The sequence below is a fragment of the Panthera onca genome, chromosome C1 (genome assembly GCF_046562875.1).
Source record: "Panthera onca isolate mPanOnc1 chromosome C1, mPanOnc1 haplotype 2, whole genome shotgun sequence".
NCBI lineage: Eukaryota > Metazoa > Chordata > Mammalia > Carnivora > Felidae > Panthera > Panthera onca.
The window spans coordinates 122037844-122059719 of NC_138346.1; the positions used below are offsets into that span (position 1 = coordinate 122037844).

At 47.8% G+C, this 21876-nt stretch overlaps 1 protein-coding gene across 2 annotated transcripts in view; it reads left to right on the forward strand.

Annotated features, from left to right (window-relative positions):
- The first annotated feature begins 754 nt into the window (after window positions 1–754).
- CD58 (CD58 molecule) overlaps window positions 755–21876 on the forward strand; it is a 39327-nt gene continuing 18205 nt past the window's right edge. Inside the window, exons 1-2 of one of the 2 annotated variants that reach the window (XM_060625023.2) lie at window positions 755–969; window positions 17606–17902. In XM_060625023.2, coding sequence (XP_060481006.1) covers window positions 900–969; window positions 17606–17902 — 367 coding nt within the window. In that variant the 5' untranslated portion in view covers window positions 755–899. The remainder of the gene's footprint in view (window positions 970–17605; window positions 17903–21876) is intronic. The other variant, XM_060625022.2, reaches the window with a different exon arrangement.

Consider the following 21876-nt stretch of genomic DNA (forward strand, 5'->3'; position numbering starts at 1 on the left):
ATCGGCGGGACCAGGTAATCCCGCACATCCTAGCAGGGGTCCAAAATGTTTCCTTTTAATGTGAGCGGACAGTGACCCGCAGGAAAGACGAGCCCCGCGCTCTGCTGTTGGAAAGCGCTGAAGGAATGAAGGGCCTGGGAGCCTCCCAGTCCTCTGGGAGAGTCCTCCGGTCACCGCAGAGGCCGGCCGAGCGGGGCGCAGCTCCCCCTACCCCCACTTGCGGACACATGCCTCCGTCTCGTCCCAAACGTCCAGCGAAAGTGCTGCAGGAGGAGGAGGAACCAACACAAGCTTGGTTTTAAAGACGCAAGCCACCGTGAACGGACAGCTCCACAGAGCAGACGGGGAGGCGGCGGAATGACTTTGGGGACCGGGGGGAGGCAGGACGGCGTCTGGAGCAGATGCAGGGTGCGGGGGCGGCGCGCAGCTGCGCGGGACCGGACCGGGAAGGAAGCTCCAGAGTTGGAAGCGGGAGCGAGCCGAGCGCGGGGCGGAGCATGTGGGTGGGGCAGGGCTAGCGAGGGGGCGGGACGGGGCGGGACCGGGGCTAGCAAGGGAGAGGGCGGGGTAGGGCGGGGCCAGCGAGGGGTGAGACTGGCCGGGCCCGCGAGGCGGTGGGACGGGGCGGGACGGGGCGGGGCCAGCGAGGGGCGAGACTGAACGGGGCCAGAGAGGGGGCGGGACGGGACGGGACCGGGGCTACCAAGGGAGAGGGCGGGGTAGGGCGAGGCCAGCTAGGGTGGGGCGGGGCCAGCGAGGAGGCGGGGCGGGGCCAGCGAGTGTGGCGCGGGACCGACGGGAGGGCGGGACCGGGCCTGCGCGCGGCGCCGGGCGGAGCTGCCCTGGAACTTGTAGCCCACCCTGGCCCAGTCCGGGCGTAGAGGCTGGCCGGACGAGCCATGCACGCGGGGAGAGACGGGCTCTTGGCCGCGGGGATTCTCGGTGTGGCCTGTCTGGTGCTCCATTTGGGTGAGTGGAGGCCTCCCCCGGGACCCGGCGGGGACTGGGCCGTGCCGGAGATGTCCGGGGGCCCCAGGGCTCCGGCGCCGAGTGGACGGGCGGCGCCCGAGGAGGCTGCAACTTGGGTTGGGGAGCGAGGGGTGGGTGGCGGGGGAAACGCTGCCCGCGGAGAGACTTGTCCCGTCGTCACCGAGTCTCCCGTGGGTAGTCAGGAAGTAACTTTGACCTTAGGCACCGGAATCCTGGTTAGGAGAGGGACCGGACTCCAGCTCGCTCACCTCTTCGGCGTAGTTTCCTCTAAGACCCCTCGGAACTCCCCCCCCCTCCTCCCCCCCCCCGCCCCAAGTCGTGTCATCTCACGACTCACTGTTTCTCCGGAAGGGTGTGCCTTTTCTAAGTTCCAGGGACTGCTAGCGGCTTCCCCTCCCCGGGTTACTTCGCCGCGGACAGCTTGGTTTACCCTTTCACTGCTTCCGCTGCCTGTGAGCCCTTTGAGGACCGGGCTGGGCAGCGGGCTCCACCTGCCCGAGGAGTCGGCTAGTCCGCCGCGCGGGGAGGGGGCGCGCGAGCTCGCTCGGCCGCCTGGCGCCCCCGCCCTCGCCGCCCCTTGCCCCCGCAGCCCTCTGTCCTCCGACACCGCGCGTTTGACTGGCACTGCTGCCGGCGGGGGACCTGGGACGGGGACTGGCCGAGGGGAGCGTCTGAGTGGGCGATGGCCTCACTCCGGGATTCCTAAGTAGGGCGGCCGGTGCTCTTTCCTGCCCTTTGAAACCTTAAGGGAACTGCCTTCATCCCTTTTCCCACTTCTTCAGCCGGATTAACAGCCCCATGAAATAAGTGTCTGGCTCCGCTGTTACCTCCCCACTTTCTGTAAACTCCTAACACACACGGTCCTGGCCAAACCCCCGGAGCATGTTTATAAACCCTTAACTACTTTTCCTTAACGTGAGGGTTTCCCGTTGGAGGCCCCTTGGCCCAAACTACACATCAATCTTCCAGCCACCGAGTGCCTGTGGGGTACCCATATCTGTGGAGTACAGCTTGCGGGGAGGGGTTGAGAGACCTCAAAAGTGCCTGCATTGCAAGGTACAGAAGTAAATGTAAGACAGGCCTCTGAGCATAAGGTGCTGTGGGCATGCAGAGGGAGAGAAGACTGTGGTGAAGTCAGGTGTCTCTTGTGAAGCAAAGACTTCAGGGTAGGGAGGGTATGTGAACCTAGCCAACCGGGATATGTGGTGTGTGGACACGCGCTGATGTGGCAAAGGATTCCAAGGGGTGACAAAGACAAGTTGGCAGGCAAAGGAGAACTCTTTCTGGGCCTGGCAGAATCGGAACCCTGTGCTTAGGAGGGATAATCTGGCCTCCGTGCAGAGGAAGGGGTGTAGCTGGGAGGAATCGGAGGCTGGGAGGAATTGGAGGCAGGGAGGCCAGGGCAGGTGCCATCACAGGACCCCAGGAGCTTTGAGGCTTTCCTATGCTGGTGGCCGTGGAAACCAGGAGACACGCAAACAGGCAGAATCTGACTCATTGGGAAGCAGCCCACCAGTGATTAAGAGCATCAGCTCTGGGACGCCTGGATGGCTCAGTCGGTCAAGCATCAGACTGCAACTCAGGTCATGATTTTATAGTTCGTGAGTTCGAGCCCACATTGGGCTCTCTGCTGTCAGCTCAGAGCCTGCTTCAGATCCTCTGTCCCCCTCTCTCTCCCTTCTTCACTTGCTCTCTCTCTCTTTGTCTCTCTCTCTCTCTCAAAAATAATAAACATTAAATTAATAAAAGAGCATCAGCTCTCCAGTCAGATGCTTGGCTTTCCACCCTGGCCCTGCCCCTCACCCGAGTTGTAACTTCTGTACATTACCTAACTTTTCCATGCCTCGCTGGGCATGGAAGACAGAGACCACTTGCCTTGGAAGAGAGAGACCACTCATTGGTGAGGAAGGATAATAATAGTGTGTGCTTCATAGAACGATTGTGAACGTCAGTCACTGAACAAATTCTTACTGAGTGTCAGCTATGTGTTGGGCACCGTACAAGGAGAGTGGGGTTGCAACAAAGAACAGACTTCCCTGCCTTAGTGAAACTTACGTTATCTTAGTGAAGCTTACGTTATAATGGGGGAATAAATGAGTAAATATGTAGACATTGAGTGGTGGTAAAGTAAACACTGACGAATCAGAGATTAGTAATGCAGAGAAAAGGAGAGTGAGTGTGGTAATATTTCTTTTTAGTTCTTTAAAACTTTGGAACATTGCAAATCTGTGGAATAGTTGCAGAAAATAGCATAATGAACCCTTATACACTTTTCTTCTGGAATCACCAGTTATTAACATCTTGACACCTTTGGTTTACTTCTCTCTGTTCATTTACATGTACACTTAATTTTTTTTGTCTAAACCTTTGAGAGTTGCAGATCTTTTTTTAAAAATATAATTTATTGTCAAATTGGTTTCCGTACAACACCCAGTGCTCATCCCAACAAGTGCCCTCCTCCCTGGCCATCACCCACTTTCCCTCCTCCTTCCCCCCCACCCCAATCCAGCCATAGTTTGTTCTCAGTATTTAAGAGTCTCATATGGTTTGCCTCCCTCCCTCTCTGTAACTTTTATCCCCCTTCGCCTCTCCCATGGTCTTCTGTTAAGTTTCTCAAGATCCACATATGAGTGAACACATACAATATCTGTCTTTCTCTGCCTGACTTATCCCACTTACACAATATCCTCCAGTTCCATCCGCGTTGCTGCAAATGGCCAGATTTCATTCTTCCTCATTGCCAAGTAGTATTCCATTGAATATATAAACCACATCTTCTTTATCCATTCGTCAGTTGATGGACACTTAGGCTCTTCCCATAATTTGTCTATTGTTGAAAGCACTGCTATAAACATTGGGGTATATGTGCCCCTATGAATCAGCACTCCTGTATCCCTTGGGTAAATTCCTAGCAGCGCTATTGCTGGGTCATAGGGTAGATCTATTTTTAATTTTTTGAGGAACCTCCAAACTGTTTTCCAGAGCAGCTGCGCCAGTTTGCATTCCCACCAGCAGTGCAAGAGGAGAGTTGCATATCTCATGACACCTTACCCCTAATATCTGAACATATGTTTTCAAAGAACAATATGTCTCCAGTAAGCCGTGGAACCATGATCACAGTCAGGAAATACACCATCGATATGATACTGTTTTCTGGTAGAGTCCAGAAGCCAATCCTGGAGCACATTCTGCATTTGGTAGTCATGCCTGTTTAATCCCCTTTATTTTTTATTTTTTAATGTTTATTTTTTTATTTTGAGAGAGAGAGAGAGGGAGAGGTGAGGGGCAGAGAGAGGGGGAGAGAGAATCCCTAGCAGGCTCCTAGCAGTCAGTGCAGAGCCCCACATGGGGCTCGATCACGCGAACCATGACATCATGGCTTGAGCTGAAATCAAGAGTCGGAAGCTTAACTGAGCCACCTGGGTGCCCCTAATCCCTTTTCATCTGAAACTTGCCAACTCTTTTTTTGGGGGGGTGTACTTTATGACATCACCACTTTTGAAAGGTCTGGGCCAGTTTTCTAGAATGTCCCTCGATTTGGCTCATCTGTTTTCTCATGATTAGATTCTGGAGTGTTAGATTCTGGAATCAGATTCAGGAATGTTTCATAGGTGTGTTGTGTCCTCCGTGCATCTCATTAGGGAGCAGATGCAGTCCATTTGTCCCATTATTGGAGACCTTTGGTTGTTTTGTGAAGGTGATCCAACCAGATTTCTCCTTCGCAGAGGCACCTGTTGCCCTTTGTAAATAAATAATACATGATTTATCAAGTGACACCTTGAGATTGTGTGACTGTCCTGCAACAATCTCTCACCCAATGTTTCAGCATCCAGTGGTGATTCTTCCCCAGGTCCCTTAAAATATTTGTAGATGGCAATTGTCTCTCCCTAATTTTCTTGATACACCATTGACATTCTTCAGTAATGAAGAGCTTTTTCATTTTATTTTTTTAGTACAAGTATAGACTCCTGGATATTTTTTAAGATGGCATTCTTGTTATTATCTATTTTGATGCCCAGTGACCCAGAATTTGGCAGATGGGAACCTCTGTGTACCTCAGTGTTCTTTGCCATGTTTCTATCAGTTTTTGAGCATCTCCTGCTTTCTGGCACGGAAAGATGTTCTGGACTCATTTTGTACCTTTTCGGCCTCTGCTTGTAATCAGTAGATTCTCTTGTTCCTCTGAGTGGGAGACGGAATTTAGAAATCAGTATTTTTGGGGTGCTAGGTGTGCTGAAGGCTAATGGAGTCATGGTTTCTAGGCTCTATCCGTTCTCAGAACTAGGGAAATAGAGTTTTCACGAAGTTATGAGTTTATCCTTTTACCACGAAGCCTAATGTAACCATTTGGTTCATCGTTTCCTCCTTTCCCTATTTGTACCTCCTTTTGCCACAGTGAGAACTCTGTTCCTTATAGAATCAGTATATTTTCCTAATATACATTAAACACAAAATAGTTTCCTAATTGCTATACCAGTACCACTACCAAGCACAGACTTTATTAAATACAGTTTAAGGTTTCTTTATAGTTCTGTTTAGTCTTCCATATAGCCCACTGAATATGTACAGAAAACTGTATTTTAAAGTTATTTTTTCCTTCTGTGTGGTTATGCTATCAACTCAGTATATAGTTGAATTAATTTTTTTAAACTTTAAAAAACAATTATTTATTTATTTATTTCGAGAGAGAGTGATTGAGCATGAGTGAGGGAGGGGCAGAGAGAGAGGGAGAGAGAATCCCAAGCAGGCTCCCTACTGTCAGCGCAGAGCCCGACGTGGGCTAGTCAGATCATGACCTGAGCCAAAATCAAGAGCCAAACACTCCACTGACTGAGTCACCCAGCTGCCCCAATTTGTTTTGTTTCTATTCCATTTTAGGGTTCCCCTCCCTTGATTTAATTTTTAAATATGTAAAATATTAACATGGTTCCAATCAAACCATGTAAAAAGATAAGCTCAGAGAAATCCTATTCCCACCTTCTCCAGCTGTTATAGCAGATACTGTTTGTTTCTGTTTTACCTTTCTTGTTTCTTTTTGTAGATACAGATATGCAACCATAGTACTTTATGTACTCTTCCGCTCCTTATTTTTGTCTCTTAACCATATGTCTGGATAATCTTTCCATATCAGTTCACAGAGATCATTCTTATTGTCTTTTTATAGTTGTATAGTACTCCATGGGCTGAATGTGTGATATTTCATTCAGCCACTCTACTTTCTAGTGGTTACTGTTTTATACTGTGTAGTCAGGGGAGGGTCTCCTTAATTGTTCGGGGGAGTGGTATTCCAGGCAGGGGGGCTGGCAGCAAAACCCCTGAGATAAGCTTCGGGCATTTAAGGAACTTCAAGGAGACCACTGTGCCAGAAAGTAGTAGGAAATGAACTTGTAAACATAATCAGGGCAAAGTCCTGGAGATGGTTTTATGGGCCCCGTTAAAGGCTGTGACTTTTTTTACTCCCAGCAAAATAGGATTTTAGAGGATTTTGGACAGGAGCGAAATTACAATGGTGGAGTGTTTCAATGAATTACTCTGGCTGCTGCGTGGAGAACAATCTATAGAGGGGCAAAGGAGAAGCCGGGAAACCAGTTGGGGAGGCTGTAGGAACAGTGCTAATAAGAAAAGATTGCAAGAGAAGGGAATGGGAGATAGGGGGATGTGTTTGGAAGGTAGAGCCAGTGGGCTTGGGTGCTGGGTTGCATCATCAGGGTAACACGTGGACAGGGCCTTGGTAGTGCTGGGCAGGTAGCAAAGCTCAGTAAGAACCTGCTGTCTTAGTTGTTTTTGTGGGGTTTGTTTTGTTTTGTTTTGTTTTGTTTCTTTTAGCAGAACCTGCCTTATTCTGCTGCTGTGGACATTTTATGGTTCCTTTATCTTGCCAGCCATCTCCCCAGCTCGAGTTTCTTTCCTTGTATAGGAACCAAGTTGTAAACTGCTTCTTTAAAAGTTCCTTTCATTGATTTATTTTCATGTTGTTCTTAACAACAGTGGCAAATCTGGACATTAGATGCTACCGGTTTGTTAAGCATGTCTCCATTTTAAGTTATAAAGTTATCTCGCATTATTATGTGAGACTTCTTCATGTTTTTTGCTGCAGTCAAGGTTCAAAGAGTCTGTGTGTTCTTACTTAGGAAGAAGACAATTTGAGTGAAAGTAACGCTGTGTATTCCTGCGGGAAAACGGGGCCCATTGTGGTAATAGTAGCTGTCACCAATTGAGTACGTGCTCTGCGCCAGGTTCTGTGCTTAGCAGTTTTAGATTTTTGTTTTCATTGAACTGTCACACCAGTTTTTTTGTTTTGTTTTGTTTTGTTTTGTTTTTTTAGGTAGAGACTGTTAAAGAGGAGAACAAAGGTTTGGTAGGTTAAGTACTTTGACCAAGTTCACACAGGCGAGGAGTGAGCGCATGCCAGAATCCAGGTCCATTGGACTCAAAATCCATGCCTTCCCAACACAAGATTAGATAAGCAACACTTATGAAAACATGAAGAGCATACATAATCTGTCTCCCTCTCTTTCTCTGTTTATTTTTTTAGTAATCTCTACAGCCAGCACGGGGCTCAAGCTCAGTGATCCTGAGATCAAGAGTCGCACACTCTCGCACTGAGCCAGCCAGGCAGCCCCATAGATGATCTCTTATATGTGACGTGTACACATTGTCCGGTGTAATTTTGCCAAGTCCTGTGAAATTATATAGGACGGCACGGTTACCAATCACGGAAGATTGCTTTCAACGTCACCATCTACGAAGGGGGCTTGGGGAAACCTCCTTTGGGATTGTAGAATTCAGAATGGGGATTTATTTACGTGTTTATTAACATTTTGTTGTAGTTATACTCTCTCTATACACCCACACTTCACTCCCAAGTACTTTTGCATAGTATTAATAATATAGTATTTGTGAAAATTAACAATAATAATATCACCTAACTTCTGCCCTTATTCAGATTTCCCTAATTGTCACAAGAATGTCTTTTTTTAAAAAAAAACCAGGATCTCCTCAACTTGCACTTGTGACTAAGTTTTTGGTTTAATTTTGATGGGCCTCTGAGAAATTTTGAAAGACCGTTGGAACCACCTTTTAAGAATGAGATCTAAAAATGTGTCTCATCGCCTCTTGAGCACTCTGACTTTTCTGGAATAAAAACGGGCTTTCGGGGTAGGTTTTGGTTTCTCTGCTTGAAAGCAGAAAGTTTGCCTGCGTCCACGAGTGCTCGTTTGCATGACTTTTCCATCTTCTGATTTCCTCTCACGTTTCTTAAGTGCAGAAAGCTTTTTCAAGCTTTCACAGGAGGCTATAGCCTCTTTGATTCTGCAGTTGCAAATCAAACCATCCGTCTCAGGACTGAAGTGAAACCAGGATACTACTTTCCATTTGCTCGGACAAGTTGAGGTCTGAATACGAAGCATAAGATAGCGAGACCAACCCCAGGAAAGTGCTGGAAAATATTTTAGTAGTTCTTTGGAGATAGCTTTGAGTGCCTGCCACCAGCCTCAAAGGAAAATGTCTTCCAATTACTTTACGGACACAGGATCTTCTCCTTTGACTTCTTTCTTTCTTCTTCTTCTTCTTTTTTTTTTTTTTTTTTTTTTTGTCCTTTTTCTTTTTTTAAAATCTCTTGCCCTTGTGCCCTTTGGTCTTTTCCTTCTCAGCTGCTGCTCGTGCCTGTGGGGCTCCAATGAAAACCAGTAGAAGTAAGAGACCTCTTGCCCAGAGTCCCTGAAATAAGTTCATGTCTGCTCTCTGCCCCCAGCTGGGAACACCTAATTCTAAGGTCTACCCTTTGTGACCTTGAGATATCTCTTCTGTCAACCAGGTATCCATCTGAGGAAGCTAAATTGTTTTGATAGACTTGTTCTCAGGCCCATTTTGCATCCTAATGGCCTTCACTTCCTTTTCGTAGTGTTCCCCAAAATGTCTGTTGTGACTAGTGTCTGAATTTCCACCCGGCTCACTGCTGTGTAGTTTCATGAACATTTTCCCCCTGTAACAGTTAAGAACTAGGGAAAAAAATGATGTGTTACATACACATTCAGAAAATAATGAGAAAATCAGATTCATAAGAAACTAATCATAAGTGAGTTTTTCAACTATGAACTGAATAACTGGAAAATAGTAGGGATGATAAAGAGATTCCTAATGAAATGATCAATAGTGTGTAGAACTACCTTGAATCAGACTTTGCAGAATAAGTTTTAAGAGACTCTTAAAGAGAGTCTTAAATAGCTCTAGTGAAAACCTTATTCCCCAGAGCATGCTGTAGTTTTGAGATGCCTCCTCTAACAAGAACGTGTGGCTTTTGAGGATGGTGAGCTCACAGATGTAGCTTTTGAGCAAGACGGTACATGGGTATCTTGGAAGGACAGGCTGGGGGCAGTGCCGTCAGTTAGAAACACGATACAAAGCAGATGAAATTGATTTTGATGATATGTTTTCTGTCACCTAATACAGCCACGATGTTTTCATTTTCACATGTAGTCAATATCAAGAATATTACCCAGGGATTTTACATTCCCTTTTTCATATTAAGCCTTCAGTGTCTGGTGAGCATTTTGCACTCACACCACGTCTCATTCTGGACAAACCACATTTCGTGGGCTCTTGAGCCGTGTGTGGGTGGTGGTTACGGAGGCACATTGTACAGACTGAGAGGGAAATGAGACGGTGTTGAAGTGTAAGAACAGAATATAATGGCCATATTCTAGCATGAAAGAAGAGAGAAAAACTCAAAAGGAAACTGATTTAATTGGTTCCAACATCTAAATTCCAGGTGCGCTCACCCAGGAGGCAAAGAGTAGCTTGACCACTGAAAGCACCTGTGAGGCGAGTTCGGGGGGTGGAGTATGGGGGGTTGTTCTGAGCCTGGTGGGGATTATTGCCTGCTGAGATTCAGGTGGCTGCTGTTTCAGGCTGAAATACAGGAGACAGGGAAGCAGGGTGGTGCAGCCAAGAGCAGTGGGTTCCCATCTTTAGCAGTCATGGCCCCACAATCCCCTGACCGGGTCTGGAGGAGGGTGGAATTGTGGCCAACAGTGCAGGCTTTGGAGCTGGCTGCCCTTGTCCGGACACCAGCCCTGTCCTGGGCCAGCTGAGAGACCTGGGCCAGCTCCTAAACCTCTCTGAGTCCTAGTTTCCTAGTTTCCTCATCTGTCGCCGGGTGGCTCCCATTTTTGGCATGTTTTTCCCCATACTCTCAAGCTCATACCCTCACTTTTTCCTGGGCTGAGCTGGCCTAGGGTTCATTTGGATCGGATTTATGAAGAGCTGGGTTAAAGAAACAAGCTGCATTGCACTTCCTTCAGTAAAAAAAAGACTCCATTTCTTCTTTATTATCTCCATACCCGGTGAGCAGATTTCCTACCCCAAAACAGGGACTAATATGAGGACTGATTAATATGAGAATATCTGGGGACCTAATAGGACAGATTATTTGATATCAGACATGTTAGGAAAGTGGCCTCTCCTCTGTATCATCAGTGGGTATGTGTGGAGAGACTCTTTCTCTCCCAAAAATGCCACCACCTTCATACTCCAGGTGGATGTCAGCTGAGAGTGTGCTGTGACGCAGTGGAGAAACGCTGTGGTCACAAGCCCCCGTCTGGACAAGAGACTCATCTGCTCACTCGGGTTCAGAATACTCCAACCCCTGCTGTCGTCACGCTTAAATGAGTCTTTAACTGAAACACCGTTATAGTGTCGAACATACGGGGGGAAATACTAAGACTTAAATAATAGGGTACTGAAACTTTTAGGGGATTTTTTTTCCATCCAGTGAACTTTTAACTGCTAAAATCTGCAGGCCATCCTTAAAAATATTTCAGAGAGAAATACTTTATTTAAAAAAAAATTTTTTTTTTAATGTTTATTTATTTTTGAGAGAGGCAGAGACAGAATGTGAGTGGGTTAGGGGCAGAGAGAGAGGGGGACACAGAAGCGGAAGCAGGCTCCAGGCTCTGAGCTGTCATCACAGAGCCCGACGTGGGGCTGGAACTCACGATCATGACCTGAGCTGAAGTCAGACGCTCAACCGACTAAGCCACCCAGGCACCCCTCATTTTAAAATCGCGTTGTTCATTTCTAAGGAAAAAAAAAAAAAAAGAAAACTCAAGAAAAACCTTCCTTCCAGATCCCGGGAGGGTGGGCAGCTCCTTTCTAAGAAATGGCATCAGTGAACACCTTGCTTCTCCTTAAACCTCAGACGGACTATTACTTTTGATTAGGAGCTGACATCCTGCATGGGTACAAGCGGATCTGGTACAGTAGGAGGTGTAGCCTAGTTAAGCTGGAAGGGGAAGCAGGGGACAAAGGGGACCATCCCCAAAGGAACAGCAGTGGGGGAGAGATGGGAGTGGGAATCCAGCACTCCCCCCCCCCCCCAAGTCTGGCCGTGGGGCTGGTGGTAGGTGTCAAAGGAAGGGGACTGTTTTGCCTGCACACGAGGGGTCCCAGGCCACTTACTCTTCAGCTCCAGTTAAATGTCTCCACTTCTCTTTGCTGAGTTCACGATTCATCAACCAGATTCCACAGCAGCTTGGGGATTTGCAAAGCTCAGGGTTTGGGGTAACTGCCAACTTCTGTGGTTTTTGTCAGGAAGCCCCGCCTTTTGGACTACAGTTAAGCTGTATTCAGATAAGTGAAGGCACTCAACAAACATTTATGGAGTGTCCTTCCTGTGCCAGACCACGCGGATACGACAAAGACCAAGGATGACACTGTCTTTGTCCTCAGAGGGTTAGCCTGGCTGGGGATACCCTTGAACTCAGCTTGGAATTAGTTGCCAGCTTTTACGAATGAGAAGTTTTCCATGAAATCTGAATGTGCAGCATTTTTTGGAAAAGCAGAAGTTCTGCAAATTCTATGTGCCCACGTGGGTGGGAGCTGAGGAGTCAGTCCCCTGAGGAGCACGTGCTCACCAGCGCCCCCTCTGTCTGTGGGCTGCATTGTTGGTCTCTGCCAGTGTTTCATCTGCCAGTTCTCCCAGGCTCCTTGGTGGCTCCTGTGGTTTGGTTCGTTCCCCTGGTAACGTCTTTGTTTGCCCCTCCTTGTTTCCTTCCCTGCTCTTTCCTTGCTCTGCTCGCCCTAAGTTCGAGCCACTCCTGTCCCCACCCCGTGTATGACTTACCAGTGCACACAAAGGCCTTCGTTTCTCATGGTCTTTCATTGTGGAGCCCTGTCCCGTGTCCCTTTGTCACATCTGAAGTTGTTTACAAACGACACCGCCACCATCACAAAACCCAGGTTTTGAATTTGGGTCCCCCTGTCGCATTTTGGAGGTTTGGGTTTATCACTTTCTTGTTCAATCAGACCTTCTCAGTTTCCTCATGTATATGAGGTCAGGGGCGGTGGGGGCCACAGACTCCTGTTCTGTCAGGACCCCTGGGGCCCTGACATTCAGTGATTCGGGGGCCAGCGAGCTTGGTGCCTCACCCGCATGTCTCAGAGACGCACTTGTGGCTCAGCCAGAGCAGCTCGAGCCTCTCGTTCCCACCCTCTGCCGTCCAACTGCATCGTAGGAACTGCAGCCACAGAAATCCTGTATCATATCATGGCTTTGGTAGCCACATGCCACATAGCCCCGGTAAGAAACAGTGCTTAAGAGCGTTCTGGAGCCAGTTTCCCCACCACACTAGCTACTCACTCAATCTTCGTGTGCCTCAGTTTCCTCCTCTGCACAATAGGGTCAGAGATAACGCCTGCCTAACGTGGCTCTTCAGAGGACTCACCGGGTACGTACTCGTAGAGCTCTTGCAACAGTGCCTCGCAGACAGCAAGTACTGTCTACGTGAGTGGTTAAATAAACCAAAAAGAGCAGTCAGTCTCAAGCCCAGAACCCAAGTAACAACACGCAGAGGAATTTGTGGCCAGGAGTGGGGATCCTTCTGCCTTCACTCAGTAGTCATGGTGGCCACGTTTTCTAAGTCAAAAATCAGGGCACTTCATTTTTGCAAAATATTCGGGTTCCACTCCTGACTTCAAGCCATATAAGAAGAATTATCAACATTGGGTGCGGTGATGATGTTTTGTGAGGACGCTGCAACAAAATATTTGGAGTCGGAGCTGTTTTTAAATATATGATCCCTCTATAGGCATTGAGGTACTCTCATATCTTTAAAAGATCTTTCAGTACTCTTCAATACAAATTAAAAAAATTCTGGCTAGCATGGAATATCTGTTCAGGCAATCGCTGATACATGTTTTCTCTCCCCCCGCCTCTCTCTCATTTTAAATGATGAAAGCTCACACTAGGCGAAATGATGAAAGGTCTCACACAGCCAGGATCACGTACGACAAAGGCCTTGATGTGGCTTGGCTCGCTGAAAGAGGGAAGCCCTGTTGAAAGCCTACTTCATTCATTTCAGCTATTGTTTAAAAACCCTCCATCTTTTTTTTTTTTTTTTTTTAAGTTTATTTATTTTGAGAGAGATAGAGACAGTGCGGGGGAGGAGCAGAGAGAGAATCCCAAGTGGGCTCCGTGCTGTCAGCACAGAGCCTGACGCGGGGCTCGAGCTCACAAAACTCAGATCATGACCTGAGCCCAAACCAAGAGAATGCCGCTTAACCGACTGAGCCACCCAGGCATCCCTGAAGACTCTCAATCTTATTCAAACCTCAAAACGATCCTTTGTGGTAGGCATTCTGATTTACATTTTACAGCTGAGGAAGCCTAGTTTGGGAGGCTTTTGAGAGTTCAGCTGGGCCCATCTGGCTGAGAGTCTGGTACTTACCGTTCTGCCCTCTGGCATGGTAAGTTGGTGTCCCTGTGGTCCCTCTTTTGACCACTCAGTTATCCGCAAAGCAACCCGCTCACTGCTGACTCCTTTCCTTTGCTGCTATTTGAGTGCAAATTCATTCATTCATTCATTCATTCATTCAGGGTGTGTGACCTTTGAGAAACAACTCCTATTCTTTTTTTCATTGGCAATTGTCCTATCGGCAACTTATCTCTCCGGTTTAGTCTCGGAAGTGCAATGGAAAAGACTTTGCTGTGGGACTAGAATGCTAGACAGTAACCACTACAAATGTGATGAGTCCCAAGTCTGTATCACCTCCTGTGAGCCCCAGACCTGTGTGCCCAGCAGCCTACTGGACATCGCTACACAGTGTCTGAGACTGAAAGCACAATCTTCCCGCCCAAAGCTGGCCCTCCTCCATGTCCCCTGTGTTAGGGAACGACACCACCACCCACCTTGGGGAAAGATTATAATACAGGTAACAAAAAGTTTATAACCTATAAGGAACTCGTAAACTTTGATGAAAAAAAGACAACCCAACGGGAGAAAATGGCAAAGGATGTGAAAAGACAGTTTTCAGAAAAGGAGATCCAAATAACGCAAAAACGGAAAAGATGCCTAAATTTCTAGAGGGCAGGAAAATGCAAATTCAGATAACAGTGAAATATCGCTTTATGTCTGATAATTAAACGTGCAAAAAAAAAATCACGGGATGCTTGCTGAGCACAAGGAAAAGGTAACTCAGGTGTTACTGATGGAAATGTGACAAGCAGAAGCCAGCAGCGTGGGAGCTCCTATTAACATAAAAAATTTGTTTGCCCTTTGATTCATTCCCACTCCTGGCACACTCTGCCATAGATATGAGACCACAAATACACAAGAACTTGTACAGAGGAATCATTATTACAGTTACTGCAATAGAAGAGGCTAGGGAGAGAAGGTGTGTTCAGCAGTGATGGATAGCTGGTTTATTGTGGTTCGTTCGTACCCTGGCATAATAGGAGGCCACTAAAAGGAGGAAAGTCTTGCCACACCAGTGGATTTGGTGGGACTTTTATGAAGTATTCTTGATTGGAAGGGCAAAATGCAGAGACGTGTGCATAAGACCATTTTTTGTTAAACCATGGCAAATTCTTTGTGTGTATGTGTGTGTATGTGTATATATCACATAGAACGCATATATACATATATATGTGTATATGTACACACATACGCATACACACATACGCATATGTGTATATATATACACATATATGTATATATATGCGTTCTATGTGATATATCTTTATCTCTATTTGATGATATGAGCAGGTAGAAGAATAGCAAAGGATATATTCAGAGTTGTTAACATAGTTTACAGGACTGAGGGTGGTTATAGGGATTGGGGGATAGGGTAAGGCCTCCAAGCCACACACCCAGGCCAGAGAAGAAGACTGTGCTAAGTAGATATATCATTGCTCTGCATCTGTATAAAATTGTATCTATGTTTCTATTATATACGTTGTTATTAAACACATCAAAACAATGTTTTTAATGTTTATTTTGGAGAGAGAGAGAGAGAGAGAGAAATAGGGCAGGGGAGGGGCAGAGAGAGAGGGAGACACAGAATCCGAAACAGGCTCCAGGCCCTGAGCTGTCAACACAGAGCCCGACGCGGGGCTCGAACACTGATGTGCCTCTCGGAGCCTGGTTGTTCACCTGCGCGACGTGGTCGCTGCAAAGTGTGTGACGAGCGGTAAAAAGGGACACGAGGGTACGTGAACACACCACATGCAGCGAGTAGGCATTTGGTGACATTTTCCTTCATTTTGCTTGGTGCCCTGTCACTTCACCTGTGAAATGCGGGTAATTCAACTAAATAATTTTGCAAGTTTCTTCCAGCCCCAAACTGAATTTGTCGGAACTGGTCTCCCCCCTCCCCCCACCTCCCCACCGTGCTTCTCGCCAATCTCACTCCATCCCTGACTTCTTTCTTCCTCTTGTTCTCAAGCCCAGGACACATCGCCTGCCCCTGGGAAGACAGCAGCCATCCGTCTTTCTGCAGCCAAGCTTCCTCTCATACCCCTTCTCTTCACCCACCACCCTACCCACTCCCATTCACTCATTCACTCACTCACTCACTCACACACTCACAAGACACTTGGAGCCTCCACTGGTGGCTGTGGATAGATCCTCACTCCTCAAATCCTTCTCCCTCTCATCCACCTTCCCATGTGCTCTAGTCAAGTGCAAGAAAGAGGGCGTGATCAGCAAAGCATCGAGGGCTGCTGGTGTATTTCTGTGGGCAGCCTCCCTTAATTAAGGGAGGCAGGTTCCAAAAATCCTCACAATCGGCAAATGGGAGAGATTTCCTTTGTATTTGAAATCACTGAACACGTTGCCTACAACCGGTCTAATAGTCTTGATTTTTCCCATGCTCTTTCAATTACCATGCTTGCTACTAGGCAAAAACTTCAATCAAGTTTTAATTTATCTTTAATGCCTTTCCCTTTACAGCTGTTCTTCTCTCTTAACAAGAAAGTCAGGTCTGGAACCAGATGCATTTAAACCCATTTTGGGGTATCAAAAATATTCCAGTCCAGTGGTGGTAGTAAATATCGAACAATTGGATTGGCGTGGAGTAGGCAGGAGTGTCTGTTTGAAGTTTCTGTGCTGTAAATACTCCCACCATGTGGATTTCAAGCTGTCAGCCAGGCTTGGCTGAATGGGGTCCCGCAGAGATGCTAACAGTTGGGGCCAGCTCCCCCACACCACCGAACCTAGTCCCCGTGCTCTTACTCTGCGTCTTGCCCCCTGACTTGCTTCTCAGTCATTGTTTCTGACCTCAGCTAATAGCCCCAAGTCAGTCAGCCAAGAAGGATGCCTGACCAACACCGTTAACTCCCCCCTCTCCCTCACCCCCCCACCACTTCACTAATCCCTGTTGCGCTCTCTCCCAAGGGGCTCTGGAATCTGCCCTTTTGTCCATTCCCCCCGCCCACACCCCGGTCTGGTCCGTCCAGTCCTCCACCCTCTCTGTGCTCCAGCACTGACCTTGATTCTGGTTTCCCTGCCTCCGTGCCTGTCCCCAGTAACCACTCTCCACTCTGCTGGCAGGGCCAGTCTGCCGAAACTTAAATTATATCGTGCCAGTCTTATGTTTAAAGCCTTCCTACGGCTTTCCCTTGCCATTAGGATAAATCCCAAACCCTTAGCATGTCTTATCTGACACCCCCAGTAGCCCATGAATGGGCACTGTCACCTGGGCCCGCCTGCCTCTCCAGCCTCATTCCCCACCCGTGACTCACTTGCTCTCTTTGTCTAGCCCTTGGGAGCTGCTTTTATTTCCTCAAACACACCAAGCTCCTTCTTGACTTCAAGGCCTGTCTTTTTGGAGGCACTGCTTCCTCTCTCAGAATGATTACCTCTCCTCCCCCAGCCCTCAGCCGGCACCTCTTGTCCCTCAGGGATGCCCCCAGTGTGGCATTACTGTCACTTCCTGGGGAAGGCCCTTGACGAGGTGGCTCCCATGCCTGCTTTGTCTTCTCCACACTGTGGGACTTCTTGAGGGCCTAGAGTGACACCTGTGTGGTCAGCTGTCACGTTCACAGCCTTGCCCACAGTACCTGGCATGGGTTTGGTGCCCCACCAGAACTGAATACAGTTCTTGCATTTATGCGAGCCCCAGTCCTCCCCTTAAAAGAGTAAGCTTCGCATGGTCAAGCATGTTCTACTCGCTCTATTTTCTGTCAGTGGTTATCAAGTTAGCACAGCAAGTAGCTGATGAATAATTTTTACTGCTAAATTTAACTTTTTTTTCCCCCCAGAGAGCATCTTGGAAGATGGCTTTCTACTTTCAATAAAGTCGTGTTGTTTTTCCTAACCACTTTCTTTTTCCCTCCTAGACTTCATCAGCTGTGAGCCCCAGCCGATATATGGAACTGTAAACATGAGCGTAACTTTGTACACATCGGGCTCTATACCCATTAAAGAGATAATGTGGAAAAAAAAAAAAGATAAAGTCGTAGAATGGGATGAAGAACTCTTAAAGCCCAGAGCTTACCCACCGTTTGTAGATAGGGTTCATCTGGACATCACATCAGGAAACCTTACCATCTTCAATCTAACATCATCGGATGAAGAGGACTATGAAGTCGAACTTTCAAGCGTTACCGATACCAAGTTCACCCTTTACGTGATTGGTAAGCATTCGATAAGTTGGTTTGTTTTACACGGCAAATTGCCAACTATTTTAAGAGACTAACACAAATGAATGGTTTATGAGGAATAAAAGGATTAGGTCTCTTGGGCTGTCAGGGTTTTCCTCTCCATCTGGCACACAGGGGCCAGTTTCAGTCCCCTTGTCATCCTCTGAGTGAGGAGGGGATGTGACCGAGGTGGAGAGAGCAGCCCCAGCTGGGTGGGGCTGCTGGCCTCAGCATCACTTGTCTTACTAGGAATATTCTGGAAAGGGATGGAGTGGCAGTCATGAGCTCAGAACTCTTTGAGCCCCTTTGATAGATGACGCTCTGTTTCCACCTGCACCCTACCCCAGGAGGTGGATTTTTTTTTTTTTTTCCTCTCCTATATCACTTTACACTGGAACTGGAGAGAGGGTATAGGTTCCTCCGTGCTGCTTGCCAATGCTTCTGGGTTCTTCTCCTTCCTTGTTGTCATCAACTGTAAGGCCCATGGGTACATCCCAACGTTTTTGGGTCATTCGAATGCCTGGCTGCCTTTTGCTGTTTCTGATGTTCCTGCTGTCATTAATTCTTAGTGGTTATAATATTAAATATGTAATTCTAGTATCCTGGCTTCTGAGTCCCTCATCTCTCCCGTGATGATCTTGTCCTCCCTCCTACCACCCCGCCCATGGATAGAGCCTAGACGTTGTCACCACCACTCATTCTAAGCCCTCCGCTGTGACACGCCAGGTGTCCCACTGCCATGTGAAGCTCCTTTCTCCGCTCAACTCTGCCTTTCCTTCACTTCGTGTGGCCCCCGTCCTCCTGAGGCCGCCCAGGCATGCTCGCTCACTGGAAGGCCTGCCTAGCTTCCTTGCTCCTTTTTAAGCGGGTCGGACTCATGTGGCCTGTCCAGCCAGTCTCAAACCAGTCTCATCTCATCCATCTCACACACCATGGCCGCAGAGAAACCCATCGCCCCGCAGAGCCCCACACTGTACATTTCTGGTCACTCGCCTCAGTCAAGTCCAACGTCCCCTCTCCTCAAGCCTCGAACACCCCCCTCCTCCAGACCCAGTCCTCAGCTGAAGGCTTTGCTTCTTGTTTCACTGTGGAAGAGAAGCCCTCAGAGGAGAATTTCCCCAGGACGTCACCCTCAGCCCTTCTGCCTACCTGCCCTTGAGCCTGCTGTCTCTCCCTGGTCACAGGACCAAGCCCTCCACTGTGCCCCGAGGCCCGCCTCCTGTCACTGCGCTCAGGGACATCTGCTCTGCTCCTGCGACAGTCTCCTCCGAGAGCTGCCAGCCCATCCCCACCAGCGGGCAGTATGCCATCAGATATTCATGCCATCACTGGGAGCCCTCTTGTGCCCCCTCCACCCCTCCAGCTGCCACCCACTTGCTGTCTTGAGTTTATAGAAAGTCCCCTTGAAGAGTTGTCTGTATTTGCTTTATAACTCCTTTCCTCCTGTTCACTTTAACCCACTCCAAACAGGCTTTCACTCCCTCACTGCACCAAAGCTCTTGACGTCCTCATTAACGAGTCCAGAGATCCATTCATGCTCTACCCATGTCTTTCTTGCCGCCCAGCAGCATCCCACAGAGCCGATCACTCCCTCCTCTTTGAGACCCTGCCTTCTCTTGGCATCCAGGACACCACCCTCTTCTGGTTTTAACTCACTAACAGTTCCTTCTCAGCTTCCTTGGCTGGTTCCCTCATCTTGCCAACCTCTTAGCCCTGGAGACTTTAAGGCATAAGCCACTCTTCTCTGCGCATTCACAACCCAGGTGGGTGAGCTCATCCAGGGGTCTGGCTTTAAATATCACTTTGTTGCCGATAATGCACAGATTGAGAGCTCTAGTCCAGCCCCCCACTGAGCTCCTTATGTGTGTTTCCAGCTGCTTACTGTGTATTTCCACTCGGACACCTGATTGGCCTCTGAAATACCACAAGTCCAGGAGTGAGCTCCTCAACTTTCCTCTGAATCCTGTTCCTCCCCAAATCTCCCCCAGCTTGGTTGGCGGGATCTCCACCCTTTCATTTGCTCAGGCGAAAGCCTTGGGGTCATCTTTGGCACTGTGCTTCTCTTTCTATTCCTCTTCCTCTTGAACACCATGTTTATTCCACCAGGAAATTTTTTGGTTTCACAGAATCTGACCACCTCTCAGCACTTCCTCTGGTGCTGGTCCAAGGCTGCTGCTTCCGCATCTGGAAGATTGCCGTGGTCACCTGATTGGTCGCCCAGCTTCCACCCTTGCCCAGTTTCCCCCCAGTTTCATTGAGACCTCATTGACATCTGTCACCATATAAGTTAAGGTATACAGCATAGCTGTTTGACTTACGTATATTATGACCACACTTTGTTTTTAAATACAGGCAGCCAGAGTGATCTTAAAACAGAGGCCGGGGGATGCCATTCATCTGCCGAGAGCCTTCTAGTGGCCCCCTCTCACTCTGACCTGTAGTGGCCTGCAAGGCTGTATGGGATCTGGCATCCATGGCCTTCTCTTTGTGTTCTCAGGCATCCTACTGTTGCCCTTGCCTTTTGGCTGACTTTTCTGTGCTACCCACTGCCCCCATCCCAGCATTCACAGCTGAGTCTGTAGTCATCTCTCCCCTCTGTGGGATCCCAGGTTCACTTGTTTTCTCCCAGAAGAGGGTATTGTTCTAGTCCTGCTGCCTCCATGCCAAAGGTGTTTTAGGAAGATCCAACCGGTGGCAAAGTGTGTAAGATGGTTCCCAGGGGATGGAGAAGAGGCAGAAAGTCCAATGTAGAAGTTCAAGTCTGGGCTCTCCAAGTCCTGTTTGAGGCAGTCTCAGTGGAACAGGGGAGGGGCGGTGACAAGCTGGATAAACCACTGCTATTCACCAATTCACCTACCTGCTCTGCTGGAGACATCAGGAGGAAGAGAGACTTTCTCTCTTGTTCATCGTTATAGCCCCAGAGCTCAGTAAGGGACTTCAGTGGTTAGTAGGCATTCCACAAATATTTGTTCTAGCAATGAAAGCAATCAAACTAGGTGTCTGGGACGTGGGAGGTGCAGTTGACAGAAATGGGGGCTCTCAGACTGGGTGGCTGGTTTGTCCAGGAGAAGATCAACTCCATTTAGAAAAGTGAGGCTTGTTAGGGTATGCAGGCATTCTGTTAGAACCATGGATCCCTTTGATGAAGCAGAATTTTTAAAACATGCAGGTTTGGGATCTGGCAGTTTATAGAACTAGCAACTAAAAAGATTGATTTTGAATCTAGATGACAATGGAATCCTTTTTTTTTTTTTTTTAATTTAAATTCAAGTTAGTTAACATACAGTGTAGTATTGGTTTCAGGAGTAGAACCCGGTGATTCGTCATTTCCATATGACACCCAGTGCTCATCCCAACAAGTGCCCTCCTGAATGCCCATCCCCCATTTGGCCCATCCCCCCAGCCAACACCCTGCCAGCAACCCTCAGTTTGTTCTCTGTACTTAAGAGTCTCTAATGGTTTGTCTCCCTCTCTGTTTTATTTTTCCTTCCCTTCCCCTATGGTCATCTGTTGAGGTTCTCAAATTCCACATATGAGTGAAATCATGTGATAACTGTCATTCTCTGACTTATTTCGCTTGGCCTAATACACTCTAGTTCCATCCACGTTGTTGCAAATGGCAAGATTTCATTCTTTTTCATTGCTGAGTAGTATTCCTGTGTGTGTGTGTGTGTGTGTGTGTGTGTGTGTGTGTGTGTGTGTGTGTTTGTACGTGTGTGTGTGTGTACACACACATATATATATATATCACATCTTCTTTATCCATTCATCAGTCGATGGACATTTGGGCTCTTTCCGTAATTTGGCTATTGTTGATAGTGCTGCTATAAACATTGGGGTGCATGTGTCCCTTCAAATCAGTGTTTTTGTATCCTTTGGATAAATACCTAGTAGTGCAATTGTTGGATCATAGGGTGTTTCTATTTTTAATTTTTTGAGGAACCTCCATACTGTTTTCCAGAGTGACT